The 16,959-nt window shown below is 37.2% G+C and overlaps 2 protein-coding genes across 2 annotated transcripts in view; both read left to right on the top strand.

The window, feature by feature from the left end:
- Nucleotides 1–5,500: 5,500 nt before the first annotated feature.
- On the top strand, nt 5,501–14,539 carry LOC140271879 (piezo-type mechanosensitive ion channel component 2-like). The gene is made up of 11 exons (XM_072367187.1): nt 5,501–5,564; nt 6,622–6,717; nt 10,084–10,185; nt 10,336–10,381; nt 10,631–10,790; nt 10,871–11,084; nt 11,216–11,429; nt 11,844–12,006; nt 13,122–13,254; nt 13,479–13,638; nt 14,509–14,539. The coding sequence occupies exons 1-11, from the start codon at nt 5,501–5,503 to the stop codon at nt 14,537–14,539; spliced, it is 1,383 nt and encodes a 460-aa protein (XP_072223288.1).
- Nucleotides 14,540–14,574: 35 nt separating this feature from the next.
- The window catches only part of LOC140271604 (piezo-type mechanosensitive ion channel component 2), a 28,208-nt gene continuing 25,823 nt past the window's right edge, over nt 14,575–16,959 (top strand). The window contains exons 1-4 of the mRNA XM_072366874.1: nt 14,575–14,775; nt 15,867–15,975; nt 16,192–16,313; nt 16,591–16,650. Of these exons, the coding sequence (XP_072222975.1) occupies nt 14,575–14,775; nt 15,867–15,975; nt 16,192–16,313; nt 16,591–16,650 (492 nt within the window). The remainder of the gene's footprint in view (nt 14,776–15,866; nt 15,976–16,191; nt 16,314–16,590; nt 16,651–16,959) is intronic.

Below are 16,959 nucleotides of genomic sequence, written 5' to 3'. Positions count from 1 at the left end.
GAACACCAACGAATTTGGGCCCTTTAAAAAACAAATAATGCTGGCAACAGTACTATGTTAATGTCAAACTGAGAAATATGTCATGTTTAAAAGATTTTCAATTAAATTCTAATCAGTTTTCTTTATATAGAGCCAAATCACTACGAATGGCACTATTCGTAGGCACTTCAAAGATACAGTCCAATCCATGCTAATTATAATCAAATTAATTGTAATACAATCATAGTCTAATCAAATCAAATTAAAGTTCAGATTAGTCCAATTCACACAACACCAATTATAAAAAGTTGCCTTTAAACCAACAGATTACAACAAATCTTCTCTTCGATTCAATTCCCCCGTCCTGAGCATGCTTAAGATGCATGACTTTAAAGCAAAATAAGTGTAAGTAATTTATTATCAATTTGTAATTATTCGATAAAAACAGAAAATCAATAAAACAAGTTACAAGTTTCCTGTGAATCAAAATGAAGTCTTTTCCCTTTAGTGAAAACCACCTAACCTCTTGTCTCACACCTCTCTATGAGTATTAATGAAAACTGTTTGTGCCCTCAAGTGAATCGTCAACCTCTGTCCACATGCATTACTGGGGCCAAAAGCAGGACAGAGCCACACTTTGTCGCAGTAGCATTAAAAATGCATGTGTAAGTGGACAATAAGTTGTCCTTTGGGTTTTCTTTTGCTGACGTGGTGCTCTTGCCTTACCGTACCTATTTTCTTTTTTGTTTAATTTTCACTTAATGGTTTCTATAAGTGTATGTAATAATTATTCATGCATGAACACTGAAAAGACACCAATAAGTTTTTGTTGAAAAGTCCTTAAAAACTCAGAAAAACATCAGTTATGAACTGACGCTTCTGGTTATAATCAGTCTTTAGATTTTAATATCCCAACAAATATGCCGTCACTTCCCATCTGTGCTCGTTTCTAAACGTCAATTATATCTGCATGTCTATATAAACTATACTGTAAATAGTCTATGGTCTTATTTGATAAATCTGACATACTGTTTATCCTCCTCTTACTTAGATTTTTATTTGTGCTTATAAAACAATTTTCACAAAGTTTGGATGACTTTTTTGTGCATACGTGACTGACGTTGGCAACTCATCTGATCAAATGTAAATGTTGGGGCTGATATGAGACTGTTCCCAGAAACAGATCAGTATCGATTAAATAATCATCAATACTATGGGGCTAACATTTCATGAATGTGTTAGCTTTCCAGCAATTTCTGTTTAAAAACAAGTGATCATATCCTGTGACTGTTGCGGAGAAAAGACCAGAGTTGTCAGACTCACCTTGGTAGCCTCTTATAGGGAATTTAATAGGAACAGCATAGAAACATATTACATGGCAGCATACACAGAATTCCCAAATCTCTGGATTTTCTCTTGGCTACAAATTGAGTTAAAAAAATAATCCCGGTAATCAAACTAAACCAAATCTCTCAATTGTTATCCTGAGACAAATGAGCATTTCCCAAAGACTTTTCCTCCCCATTTTTATCATTTGTCTCACGCATAACCAAAAACATACATTCTTCTACCGCTTCACCGCCCAGAGCCCTTTTACAGCACATCCTCTCACGTCTCTTTAAAACTGCACGGTCATGAAATGTTGACAGCCTACTCAGCACTCACTCTCTCATTATAACCAATTTAGATTTACTGCCGCTGAGGAGTAATTGAGCGTATCTTTTAAAATGCTCTCATTGAGTCAGGGGGTTTATCTACCCACAGGGAATAACAATTTGTGGTAATCAACAGAAAAACACACGCAAGGAATTTATTAGGGTAGCTTGATCTTTGGAGGGATAGGAACATTGTGAGTATTTGTGATGAATAAATGGAGAGTGATAAGTTGGACTGCTTCCTGTGTTAATGGATGTAAAAAAGTTTTTTTTTTTGGCATCCACCACTGTTTTAGAGATATGACTATTAAAAGCAGCGTGGAAAGACATTGCATCCACTACCCCTCCACAAAGGATAATCTCACCAACGAAGAATAATTTTCATTATTTTTCTATCAAACATTGCAATCTATTTCACATAAAATACTTAAACAAACGTATTATTTATCTGTGATCATGTACCATTCTAAAAGACGGTACATCCTTTTGAATAACAAGCTGGAACAAAGGAGAAAAAAAGTATTTTACTGGGAAGAATGACTTGAACTATAAATCCACTGACTGATCATCTATGCAGCTCTTACGTCTGCTGAGAAATACTTTACAGAGCAAATTAGTGGGGATACGCAGATATATCGGCCGATACTCATCTTGTTAACTGCAACCAACTTGTCAGCAAATAGGACAATACTAACCAGTGGCAGTGTCTAGATATAAAGATATTTGCCTGGGGTGTCCTGTTGTGTTGCATTGACTTTGCCCTGAAACTGATGTCCATCAATCCATTAACTACACCCTCTTGCAAGAGGCAGTTGCAGCTTAGACAGGGTCATCTGCATTTTAATAAGAGGTTTCCAGTCCGTCACATCGCCCTGACAAGATTAATGTACACTTAATTTTGTGCACATTTGCACACATTTAGAGGATAGAAAGAAAAGACTATATTTGTTAACTCTCCACTGGGTGCTGTGAGGCAGGAATGTGGTGTACATGATGCCTGATAATAAACCAACAGCTGTCAAATCATGACACCTTTTTGTCTCTTCATGTAATACTCAATATCCAATACTGTTAAGAACAGTTGAATGAGTAAATAACGTTCCCCGACAAATGAAAGCTTCAAATAGAGCCTTTGAACAATGATCAATGCATCAACTAATGCTGCTTGCTGTTATCGAAATAATCCTGATGTGAGCACTCTTTGCTTTTTGTAATTTGTGTAAATGTTTAAATGGTTGCGATTAGACGTGCTGACGTTTCGTGGTAAAGCGTATTACATCACTTCCTGTTTACCATGTTTGTGATTTGTGCAACTTTTGGCTCTTCTTGGATCACTAAATATTACTATATTTCTTCTTAAAGTGACATATTTGTGTTTGTACACATTGTACACGTTATCACATACTAATGTTCTCTTCTAGCACTCAGTTCTAGAGATATTTGATCTTTTGACACGTTTGTACTCTTCTATTAGTGTATCTAAAGTCCGCCAGTTTAGCATAGCTACCAGCTCTCTCCCGTCTGCTTGCAGTCGTTCCGTGTGTCATACTTTTAGTTACTCCTCTGCTTCCTTTAGCGATCATTTGACTTGTAACAAATGTAGTCTTTTTGTAATTTTAGAGGCGAGATATTTTAATTGGAAGCTCAGCATCCTGATAGGTTACCAGGCTCCTGTAGCCGGTGCGGAGCAACCCAGTTTAGCTAATTCCGTTAGCTGTCCCTCATCAGATTCTTTGCAGGAAGGATCGTCCCTAAGCCAAACCCGTCATTCACCACCAACCTGTCCATATTTCTAATAAATTCTCACCATTCAGCGACACTCCCGCTGAGGAAAAACCCTGCTTATTGGGAGTTCCATAGTCAGAAAAATGGCATTACAAACATCATGCTATAGCTAAATGTAATTCAAGGGGCCAGAGCGGACGATGTAGTCTGTGAATCAAATTTATAGATAGATACAATAAGATTGTTATTAACGTCATCAATGATGACGATAAGCTAATGCTGCTTCCAGTCATCAGCCTTAAAAATCTTGATGGGAGCACTCTTAACTTTTAGGAACTTGTGAACATGTTGAACAGGTTGGAATTAGTAGTCCAAAGTGCATTTTTTCCTGCTCTGTGTCACAAACACATGTAAGACGACTGCATAATAATAACCTGCATTTTAGAACTGCAGATTCAGAGTGTGATGAAAGGCTGAAACATTTGAAAACCGTTCAGTTATATTTTTACAATGCATATTTAATTAGTAATACAATTAATATACATTACAAAAACATTCAGCATTGGCTATCAGCCATCAGCCAAATCATAATTAGTACCATTAGTTTTGAATTATCCTTACAAATGTATGTAGGAAATTATAAATATTCATATATTTTGCCACTTTGCCAAAGATTTCTTAGTATGAGTTTGAATTAAAACTTTTTTGAGTCAAAAATATGATCACTGAAGTTTTTTTTCATGTTATTTTAAAAGTACTGAGTACAACGGGATTTAAATTGAAGCAAAGGATGCAGAGAGCCTGACAAATAGTAGTGCTGTCACTTTTACGTGATAAAGTTTTTGTCACTCCCAAAAACTCAGAACAACGACATTTTAAAGATTTCCAAACAATATGAGGTCCTATATAATTCCAAACAAATGCCTTATTTTATGTTCTAAATGATTTTTTGTTTCTTTTTATATCTTAACCAGCAGGTATTTCTGGCATTTCTTTCTTCTAATTCACACCAACCCTTCTCAATCACTCTGTAATGTAAACATTTAAGTAATAATAAAAACATCCTAATCCATCATTTTACAGTAATTCAAATCAACTTTATAGTATATTTGACACAAAATCTCTGTTTGAAATGGCTTTTACTTCTTCAAATCTGTGGTACTTTTTATAGACTTATCAAGACTTGCAATGCTTCCTTTTCCTAATATTTTTACAGCATTTACACACACATACACAAACACACTCAAAGATGCTATTTTAACAGATTTATATTTTTCACATAATGTAACATTAGGATGGATTTTTTAAAATCTGTCTCTTACTGTACATTGGCATAAAGTTAATGTTGTTGTTTGTCTCAGTCTTTGCATTGATCATTCCTCTGTAGTCACACCAGCTCTTTAATGGCCTCACTGCCATGAATATTAGATACACTTCCCTTCACCTAACAGTGCAAATATGATGAGCCAGCCTGATGTGGCTATAAGGAAACAAACACAGTGGTGTGTGAGTATCACAGAGATGTTTCAGAGAGACAGGAACTGAATCAAAACACACAAATGAGGGCAGAGATACAGCATGCCCATGAAGGAAAATACACTACAAAAAGCCTTTTCTTTTTTTCTTTTTATTACAATCACAGTCATTTTGTGTTAAAAAGAATTGTTGCCTTTATTGATGGTGGAGACATGTTTTCCGGCAGAATAATAACAGCAGCTGTTGTCCTCTGTGAGATTAGTGCTATATGAGCACAGTATCAGAGATGCCGGGTAAGAGCGCGTTAAATCTGAGATAAGCAGAGAGTGAGGTAAGGGAGGGAAGGGAGGGTGTGACAGAGACACAAGCAATGAGCAAAGGGAGTCACCATCTACACAACACACAATTTAGGATCATGATTTTCCTCACTGCTCTGACTTTCATCACAGCGTCTATACTGGACTGACATTTCTGTCTCGAGACTGTTCGAGTGTGTTGGAGTTTTACTGCTGTTTTGAAGGATGCTTTGACAAAGGTTTATTTAAATTTCTCCTTCAAAATGTGTGAGCAGGGTGAATTTTCCCTCCACATTTCAAAGACTTTTATCTAATAAGTGACGGTGCCTAAAGGAGCTGTGGAGGTGTCTCTGACACACAGAAAGGGACATGGCGGGCGACCTCGTGGTCGGGATGCTCTATAACTTATTACTACCACTGCTCCTGCTAACGGGTGAGTCTATAATTATTTTACTGATTTTTGCTGATAGAAATATAGCCTTACTGTGATGATGTGTTTTTCTTGTTAAAGCTGTTTCAGAGCTGACTGTCTCTTTGAGTTGAGATTTAAATGATAACACCACTTTGTAGGAACACATTCAAGACAGTTATTCAGAAACTGTTATACATCAGGGTTTGTGCTTACTGTGGCATAGAGCAAGAATTTAGCTGCACAGTAATTTATTCAGCCAAGAAGTAATTGTCTTCCATTGAGAGAGATACAGACCAGGCTGACTGCATACAAACAGTAAATTTATCAGCGTGATTTAAATAGTTATGCTCTCTGTGTAACTTTAACTTTAGCCCCGTCTCGTGCCATTATGGACTGCAGTTTATTTTAGGTGATGCTTAAACTCTTTTTAATTGATTAGTTCCCCCGGTTCCCTTTAATCACAGTTGTTGATGATCTTTTGAGAGATACCGATTCTTACAAATATTCTCACATCTTTAGATACACAAGATTGTCATACGTTACTGCTGTCATGATGTTGGATGAATAATTGTACAATCTAACTTTATTATCTGCTGTTCACCATACAGTATGATGTTTTCTTGTAGCCAAGAGTTCACACAATTTTCCTTTTGGCACGCGAAACATGATCTCTAAGGATTTGGAAGTAACAAAGTGTTGACTTAAACTATTTGACAATGTTAACAAAGCTCCATCACCCACATGGTTAATGTAATTAATACTATTCTAACACTTAATTATACTATATTAACACTTTTTTGTCAGTACTGTGCATTTTAATACATTCTACGGACACTATGTTCTTTATTAATTTGTAACAATACTTATGTCTTATTAAACAGGTACTTTGGATAAACTTACATCTAAAATGAATAAATAAATAGGTTACACCCAACACAGGTTAGAATTCTAATGTTCAGTTTCCATTTTCATGACAAAAATAAAAGATAAAAATCTTCTAACAGCCAGTATTTAATGGTCAAATGAATAAATTCGGACTATTTCTGATTAACACTTTGTGTTTTCTTCTGTACCTCAGCTTCTACATTCCGCTACAATGGCCTGTCAGTGGTGTACTTTGTGTTTTTGGTCACCTTGCCGCTGCTGCCGAATCCCAGCTTGGTCACCCTGAGAGGTGAGAGGGGCTTTGCAGACTATTGGTATATTCATGATTTTACATGTCTTTTTTCAGAACCAGTGACTAAGTGGAATAGTCTTAATGTAAACTTAATTGTCATCTAAATAAGACACTTGACAATCATTGATGTTCTTTCACTATATAAACATATTAAATCAAATGAAATCCCCTTTACATTTAATTTTGGTACAGAGATTCAAACTAATTTGCAACTCTTGGGCAGCATAAACCAAATGCTTTAAAGCATCACAACAGAATTTGAATTTTTTGTTCCTCAGTTCCCCCTACAGTTGAGGGATGTAATGCCACTGTCGTGACAACAAAACTGTGCAAACCCTGTACATGCACAACTATGGACATAAATTCATTGTCAAGCTTCAGAGATTGACAAAAAGTAACAACAACAACACAGAAAAACACACCTCAAGAAACTTCCAAACATGTCAAGAGAAAATGAAGTGTAATGTTACAGGACTGAATGAGAATAAAACTGCACATTTATATTTCATATCTATGTGTTATAATGTATGTGAAGTACAAAACAAAAAAAACCCCAAAATGTTCTAGTTTTTCTGTGATATAGTTTCCTTTTTCTGATTTCTATTTTTGAAAGTTGTGAATGTGGCATTTGTGTGAAATTGATAGCATGCCACATAATGTGCATCATATTACAGTGCCATGTACTGCAAGATAGCAGAGAACATTTTAAAAGGCTGCAAAAAGATTTTGGGGTTAAATTAGCTTAAACCGACCAACATTTTTACATGAGAAAAACTGATTTGCAAGCAAGTCGGGACAGAGGAGGCTAAGTGAGACAGATCATAGAAATGAGAAGGTTGTAACTTACTTTTCAATTTATTATAATTAATATAACATAGATGATCACACTGCTGTTGTAATGTTGTGTGTTTTTCATTCATTCAAGTAAATGTCTGGAGTACATAAACGTTTGATACATTTTATTATAGGAGTCAACCACAGCTTGAATTTTCTCTGATTTACAGCCTACACAGAGCAGAAGGAGAAATGATCGTATTCTTTTCATGAATCTAAACCAACATGTCGGCAACTACACCAACAGAGCTACGCAAAGTAAACACAGCAGAGAACCAGTTATTACTTCCTAATAGCATCAATGAAGCAAATTCTCCATCTGTTTGTCATCCTATTTTTTTCTCCCTCTGAGCTTTCTCTAAATCTAATCTGATGTTTATTCTGCTCACATTTCTTGCTTGTACACTTAATTTCTCTTTATTTCGAATGACAACAGCCCTTCCCCCCAACTTTATATGTAATGGCGACTGTCTCTTTCATTTTCTTTATTTCTTATTGCTGGTGCATAGTGTGGTATTGTAAAACAGTGTGGTGCCAGGCAGGAAATCAAAGTTGTGACCTGCAGTTTCTGAACCTCTGGGTACTCTCGGGCATTTTCAGGCCCCGGAATGTGCTTAACAAAGGTTAGTGTACTTCTGAACGAGTCAGAAGCTCGTAGGTTTAAGGTTCACAAACTTCTCAAGTCTTTAGTAGGGAGTATGATCAAAATTAAGTATGTTAAGTGTTTCTGAGGGTATTCTGTGCAAGATATCTCCTTGATGTGTTTTTAATGTCTCTCACAGTGGATCTGGTGACCCTCAGAGCCTTGGAGATAATACTCTAAACACACCAGATTTAGGTATTTCAATCACCTTCTTGGTCATCTGCTCCGGAGTTTCTTCTGATTTGGCATGGGGTGCTACTGGGAAGACCTATTAGCCACATTAATGGCTATGGAAATGATTAATTTAAGATATGATCTGATTCAACATGGCTGGTAGTTAAAGATATGGGTGTTTCATCCAAAGGGGCCAATACTTTTTCACACAGGTCCAGTAGCAGGAGACATTTTTGCCTTAATACAATTACCACATATGTATTTCGTGTTTTCTTAAGCTGCCTTTTTTTAATGTTAGATTTTGTTTAAAGATCTGTCACTGTTTAATATGAGATGCAGTGTCTGTGTATGCAACCCATGTACAAACACAACAACATACACTTGTATATTATCAATCTTCCCGTTTATTACTTTGCGATAATACAGAAATGATTACAGTGAACTTTAAAGTTGTTAAGACTGATGTAGTAAAGCACAGATATAAAAGGTAGAACAATAAATGTCTATAGCGAGTGTGTGTGTACCTTCTCTGTATTGATCACTTCATTCTCATGAATTAAGGTATCAGTACCCCTCCCTCAAAGTACTTTGTAAAAGGGAAGCGGTTGGAATGATCAAATCAATTATGCATAGCCTGGTAATTACAGCAAGGAATTAAAAGATGTGATGTCAGCGTTCTGACAGGATTTCTTCTTTCTCTATATTCCTCACTCCTCCATTTAAAAACTGTGTGCCTTTCAGCATCACAGATCGGTTATTTTCATATCCCTAAAATGATCCTGCTCTCTTTGGACTAAGTGATGAAGTGTGTGGTCATCTTGTGTGAGTGCAAAGTGTGTTTTTGTGCAGCCACCTACACTTAGGAGTCTGTACATGTGACTCTGTAACTTCCTTCTTGGGAAGCAGAGGGGATTAAGTGAAACAATGCTTTTAGTAAAAATGTTGAACATCAACAACACATTTGCTGGCTCAGCTAATGTTGAGCCACATCAGCTGTTAATGCTGTCTTCAACATTTTGATTACAGGAGTGAAACTCTAGACATGTAATGGTTCATTTATTTGAATTTCTAACCAAATTATTTGCACATCTACCCATTTTTGTAATATAATAAAGTTAAAGTATCGGTTACGGTAAAAGTTTTAGGAAACTTGAATAGTTTCCACGTGTCAGTTAGATTAACAGGTAAATCGAAGCCACCGACAGCTGATTCTGATCGTTGATCCGTTGAAGTGAAAATTTTGCATTACACATTAGCAACTAGCAACTGAGAAATGCTGAGACAAAATCAGTCCAAGTTAAACTTCAAAAGAGTCTAAATAATGTGCTTGTACAATGTCTTGGAGATACATGTAGAACTCATCAGTTACTGTGTATAAGTGTTTCAAGGTACTATTGGAGCTCAGAGAGCTGAGAAGATGAAACATGAAAGGTTTGTTTTTTACAGCAAATTTCACTGGAGCCTCTTAAATGCCTGACGTGCTTGCTTATTCAATCAAACATGGAATTTTAAATTGTGAAAATCTGCTGCAACTCAGAAAAAAAAGTATCTTAAGTTAAAAAATTCAAATGCTATGTGTTCATTTCTGTGAAGGAACAACAAACTCTGGCTTACTGTAACAGCCATATGTATAACTTGTCCTAAATCTATCAGTGAAACAATTTTGTGTGTTCATTTTGACTCTACTTTTTCCTGCTTGCTGCTCTCTTAAGGTAGAACCGGTCAGTTCCTGCGGCTGATCATCTACACCAGCGTGACCTTCCTGATGCTGCAGTGCTTCATGCAGATCCCTTTCACGTACATCCCTCCACATGGTAAAAACTATTCAGAGCAGAACTCAAATGCAACAAAAATATTGTTTCTCTGTGAAATAGAACAAACAAATATTTGTAGCATGAAAAATATGACTGTCTAAGAAGAAAAAGCAGTTTTTTGCTTGACTACCATTAATTTCCTTTTAACAGTTAGTGGCATCTGGGAGCATGTCCTCTACCATTTGGGCATTGTTAGGTAAGAGAGCACACTTGGCCTTTATAATTTCACATCAGCTGTTAGTAATGTCATATCTAAAAGATTCAAGTTTCTCTCATTTATATAAAAAACTTTTTGCAAATGCATCATTCAAACTTGGTCCTTCCAAAAGTTTGAGTGGATAATTGTTGCTATAATATGTTCCACAGCAAGCAGAGTTAGCTTCTAGTGAAAATGAGGATTAGTGGAGCTGAAACCTATTCTACTTTTATGTATGTTCTTTTCCAGATTCAGTGTAGTTGACGCTGGAAATATCGTGCGTCTCCTGGCTCCAGATGTGGGCCTCTTCTCCTCTACTCTGTTCATACTGCAGATGTGCAAAAAACTGCTACGCCCTGTACCCCATGTCAGCCTTCATGAAAATGGAATTTCGCCCTCAAACCCTGAGGTAACCACACATTACTGAAGCTTAACGTTTTGTTAATAACGCACAGTGATCTCACTCTGATTGTTTCGTGGATCTTGCAGGATGTGGAAACCTCTGAAACAGAATCAGAGGAAGGAAGTGACTTAGAGGGCTCATCTTTTGACAGCTCAGATGAGACTACGGTGCCAGTTCAGTCAGGCCCGCCACAGTTTGTCCAGAAGCTGATAATGTTTGCGGCGGGCCTGAGACTGCTACTGTCAGCAATCATGAATACCGCGGGGAAAGTGGTGGTGACTCTGCTGCTGGGGCTGGCAGGTAGAGTACATAACAAAAACTCATAAATCATATGCATGCAGATGTACTGAAGCTTTAAAATGTCCATAAATTTTGTATAGTTTATCTTTTTTTTTCTTGGTTTGCCATACTGTGTGTGTATATGTCTGCAGGGATCACACTGCCATCGCTTACCTCAGGAGTGTACTTCGGGGTGTTTCTGGGGCTGGTATGGTGGTGGATATTCAGCCGCTCCATCAGTATGCTACTTTTCAGCTCCATGTGTGTGATGATGGTCTTTTTCAGCGGAGGACATTTGCTGGCTCTCTACCTCTATCAGCTGCCCTTGCCCCAGCAGATTGTACCTCCAGATGATATCTTTGCCAGGTACAGAGGGGATAAAAAAAATCAAAAATTTATTTTTTAGAGCTCAATTTTTCTCATGATTATGGAATTTCAAGATAAATATTGATTAAAGGTGCATCTTCATGATCAAGATAATCAAGTAATCCTCTCTGGTTTAATATGTGAATTTGGTATGATTTATCTGAAATGAGTTTTTTAAATGCTATCATTAATGATATACGATGTGGAGCTGAGTAAAGGGCACTTTTTTTTGCCAAGGACAGAGATAATAAGTGTTTATATTTGACATGTTAGTAACAGTCCTTTTTCTCTCCTTTGCACATTCCTAAAAGTTTTACAATTCATAAGATCACTTTTTATTCTTGATCCAGTTTTCTCTACTGTACTCTCTGCTGTGATTATCTCTTTCTACCTTCATCCTGCACTCCGTCCCAGGTTGTTTGGCATGACAGGAGTGATCAGAACCAGCATTTCACACCCACACACTATTAGTCTGCACCCACATGCCAGCTGGCCTGACTTCATCAACCCTTTGGTTCTTCTGCTGCTTTACTACACGCTGGTGGCTCTGCTGCATAAATGGGTCCACATGACAGAGGTTAGTGACAGTTGAGGGAAATTATGTTCAGTGGTCGATGTATCTTAAGTTAGCGCTTCATGGGACATTTTAAGTAGAGTTATGCACATACAGGCTAGAACAAAATTATTATTGTTATTGTTACTTATGTGAACATACCATGCTACTATTGCACCATGAAGCTACAATCTCTCATCCAACTTTCACTGTTAAGTTACCATCAATATGACAGAAGTCCAAGAGTTTGCTTAGCACAATCACCACATTAAATTTTACTATTCAGAGACATATTTATAGCTTTGCAATGTGCCCTTACTCTCCAAGGAATTAGGAACATTTTCAGGTTCCACACGCTCTGTTTACACAACTGCAGCCACTTCCAGAGTGCCAATAGTGCAGGTGCAAGTTCTACCACTACTTCAAATGCTATTCTGCCCCTGCAGACCCATGGACAGTATTCAGACTGTATTAACTTACTTGATGGGCTTTTAATAGCAGCTGTGCTTCGCAGGATAATGCTGAGGATGACAAATCTGAGAGTCTGTTAGAAAGTCCAGAGGCTCCTCCAAGCTTCTCCAGAGTAATCTACATCTCAGGAGATAAGCAAGAGGTGACCCACAAGCATGAATAGTTCTTATCTTAGTCATAATCATGGAATTAAAACATTGTTCTAATATATTTTACTTCAATGTTGGTGTAGATTCTCAGGTATGCATGTCTTAGCTCAAACAGAAGGCAACAGGACCAAAAATTATAAAAAAAGAAGTCCATTTGCCTTCTGTTTAAGCACTAACGATGTTTTTCAAAAATATCATAGCAATGTTTTTTGTTAGATGTGGTATCTTGCATTTATACTTACCGGTAGTTGCTTTGGATAACACAGCTTAACATTTGTAATTTAACTGTACTGACACGACTGTTTACTTCTGTTTCCCGCTGCTCTATATGTTGGTTTTTCAAAATATACAATTAACTCAAAATGTCTCTTTTTTCAGCTTTTGAGCAGCACAGATGAAGAAACCTATCTACCTGATGAGGTCGGTAGTTTATAGTTCAATGAATTAGATTTTCATAAACTTAGATATCTCAGTATTTGATATGAAAATTTTGCCTTGAAATGTGCTCTCTTCCTTCAGCCAGTGATTTTGATATCTGGAGGTTCCTGGCAAAACATCCACAGCAACAACCTTGGATGTCTGTTAGAAGGGGCCGGTTACACAAACTGTTACCCTCCACCACATTATGAGGGCAAAGACTCTCCTTCGCAGGGTAATCACATCTCAAGAAATACATAGTTACATATCAGCCACAGATACATGTGTGGTGTCCTGACACTATGTTAATGTTCTCATTAAAAAGCTGTAAAATCATTAGGTATTGTGGATCTGTGTTTGGTTTTTAGATTTAATTTCTTACATATTTGATTTCTTATTTAAAAAAAAATAGTATTTCTTTAATTCAATCACTTTCTTTATCTCTCTCTTTTTTTCTAGAGACGGAAAGTGAGGAAGAAACAGGGGTGAAGAGTGAGGATCTCTCAAAGAGTCGGACAGAGACCTCACCTCCCCCCTCAGGCCCAAGTGGCCTGGTCATCTTTGGACAGCTGTTACAGAAACACAGCTACATCAGTGCCCTTATCATCATGATGGTTAAGTATAAACTAATTTTAATTAATAGAAGTCTGGATTTTGTCTGGCAACTTGTTAAGCAACCAGTGCAACCAGAGTAGTCAACAGTAGAGGAAAAGTGGTTCTTGTGGTCCAATAGGTTAATTAGACAAAACTCATATACTGCTTTTTTTGTTAAAGTAGTTAAAGCCACTCGCACACATTTATGGCAACAAAGCTGACATGCAAGCAGTGGCCTGCCACTAGGATCAATCTTTAGTTCAGCATTTTAACATAGTAAACTGAGGCGTGTGAAGGTGATGTGGAAACCCTGCAATTACATATAACTCATGTTCATAAGAGAACAACCTGCTCGACCAGCTGAGCTACAGCCAACGTAACGTGGAAAGCTGAGGAGGTCAGTGCAGATAATATGGCACTCAAAAAAGTATCTTACAATCCTTATTAAATATTCATATAATTCTGAACTGTTTATCTTTTCAGTTCACTGATAGTAATGAAAAGTGAATATTTCCCAAACCCAGTGTGAATAACAATGAAAAGCCCTGAAGAATCCAAATCACTTACAGTTTAACAAAAAGCAAAACACAACATTTGAGGAGAAGTAACCAGACAATTTTGATAAATAAATCAAATGTTAATATTAGTCACTTCATAGATACATTTTCTTTGTGCAATCAAAAACAACTCATGACTGTATTTAACTGAAATAACCAAATATCAAATAAATGCAGATTTTAGAAATGTTTTAAGCCAATAGTTATGGTTAACTTAACCATTCATTAACCGTTGTCACCTTGACTGGTACAAATTCCGTGAATATCTCAGAAACAGTAAAACAGTCCAGGCTCAATAATGTACTAATATCCTAAAATACATGTATATTTACATCTAGGTGTGGAGTATCACCTACAACAACTGGCTGACTTTTGCCTTGCTTGTATGGTCCTGCATCATTTGGATGATGCGGGACCGGCGGCGGTATGCCATGATGTCTGCCCCTTTCCTCGCCATCTATGGCACCGTTCTTGTGGTGCTAGGCTTCCTGAGCGGGCTGCGTCTGAGTCGAGCCGAGCTTTACCCCGGTCTGCCCCCGGCGGTGATAGTGGACTTTGACCTGAATAGCTACCACCCTGCGCCCTGTGTCCACCTGGGAGCCAAGGTGAGCAATGCGAGACGTATAAGGAACAAAAGGTGCTGTGTTGATGTTAAAAACTTTTAGTTTTTCAGCTCAGCACCGTCACTAGATATAAAAAGAGAATTTCAGAGAAGGAATATTTTACAGAAGTAAAGACAAGAAGGGACTCACACCTTCAGAGAATCTGGAGAAATGCCAGGTCACTGGTAACTGTCAAGGCTGATAAGCAGCACTGACTGGCTGTGGGCCTCAGGTCATCAGGCAGCACAGCATTAAAACAGGTACGATTCTATAGTGGATATCACTGCTTCTCAGAGCACAAATGCTGCCATCCAGACAGCAGCTTTTCGGAGAAGGTCTTGCTTATCTCAGCAAAACATTGCAAAAACACTTTCTGCAGACATTCCAATAGTATGTCTCTGCAGTAAAAGAGTCTTAATGCCAGCTGGCCTGCCTTCAGTCCAGACCTTTCACCCACTGAAAGCATTTGGCACATGATGAAAAAAAGATGGTGCCAGGTAGCTCAAGTAGTTGAGTGGCACCATTCAAGACTGATGATCCTCTTGTCATTGTGCATTACGACCCTCCTTTTTCTGCCTGCTTTCCTTTATGGTCCTGTCTTAACTTTATTCTTCGATAACAATATGATTTCTCAGTTCCAGCATTTTATTTGTCCTCTCGTTACTGTTTTTCATTCAGGAAGAGATTTACATTATTTCAGAGTCGATGCAATTTTTTTAAAATTTACACTTTAGAGAGCATTTTCAACATTTTTTTAAATGGGATTGTATTTCCATTTGCTATTACTAAACAGGAAAAAGGCTGATTGATTATCTTATTTTTCAGGGCCTTTGAAACAGATAGGGCTGAGAGCAGTTTATCAGCTTATGTTTTTGTAGAAATTTACTTGCTCTTAACATGATTGTTAATTCAACAGGTTGAGATCTGTAAATTCAGTTTGAACCTTTCTTCTAATCAAAGTATTTTTTTCACATACTTGTGTACAATAAGAGCTATTGACAGGTTGTTTATGCCTTCACAGCTGATGTCCACAGTTAAAGTAGGAACTGCCCGTGAACTCCAGTTTTGTTCTTATGATGTCACTTGTGCTGCAGGTCTTCTACAGCTTCAACTTTTGGATGATGTTTCGTCAGCAGCTGAAGGAGAGACAGGAGGAGCAGAGCGCAAAGGAAGAATCTCTAGATGAAGTCAAAGTCATGCCACGTAACTCATTTTCAGATTGCTTGTCTCAAGACTACGACTCACGCAACAGAAAAAAGCATTTAGTTTTGTGACAGAGTGAAATGATTTATGCGCTTGTAAAAATCGTCTCCAAAGATATTCTCTTTGCTTTTCATTTATTCTTTATCCATCCTTTCTTTTCTACCTTACTCATGTCTCTCAATTTCCTGTATTTCTTCATTCGTTTTCCTCTGTCAGCGGAGGAAAGTCCACCGTCTCCTCTGGTGGCGATGCTGATCTCAGGTGTAAAAGGGATGCTGGTGAAATACTGGATCCTCTTCTGCTACTCCATGTTCTTTGTCGTCAGCTTCTCTGGAAAGGTATCCTGTGAAAAACTAACTAAACACTGAAAGCAGTTATATATTTATGTTCTAATGTTGTTTCCGCCTTATTTTAAGTTTATACCAAGTTGCTAAGTAAGTAGACATTCAAGATGAAAAGATGTAAAAGAAATACTTTACTAATGTGGGACCATACTAATATATGGTCCTACATCTTGATGGGTTCCTTGGCAGTTTTTGCGCAGGTCAAGCCTATGAAAAGTAACAGCCTTTGATAAATAATTTGATTTAATTTCACCACGTTTCATTCACTCAGGTGGTTGTCTACAAAATCCTCTACATTGTCCTCCTTCTCCTCTGTGTTGTTCTCTACCAGGTTAGTAGAATTTGATCATTTGGATTGTCAACATTTTCTTTGTTATGAAGACGAGTGATATCAAACTTAAGTTTTCAGTGTAACTGTAACTTATAGATCACCTTAATCTCTTGCAATAAGTGCATTTCAGCCACTTTAAAGTTCTCTACATTACACATATTTCCACATTTCTTAAAATGATTTCTATGCGTATGCATTTTCTTGTCTGCTCATCTAAACAAAAAACAAATTAACTAAATTTAAATAGATAAATTTGTTAATTAAAACAAATTAACAAATTGTGAAAATACGAGTGATTATTGGTAAGAA

This window comes from Leuresthes tenuis, unplaced genomic scaffold (genome assembly GCF_036924035.1).
Source record: "Leuresthes tenuis unplaced genomic scaffold, fLeuTen1.0.hap1 SCAF_16, whole genome shotgun sequence".
Classification (NCBI taxonomy): domain Eukaryota; kingdom Metazoa; phylum Chordata; class Actinopteri; order Atheriniformes; family Atherinopsidae; genus Leuresthes; species Leuresthes tenuis.
Note: the sequence above shows the minus strand (reverse complement) of the source record. Positions and strands in the feature narration are given on the sequence as shown.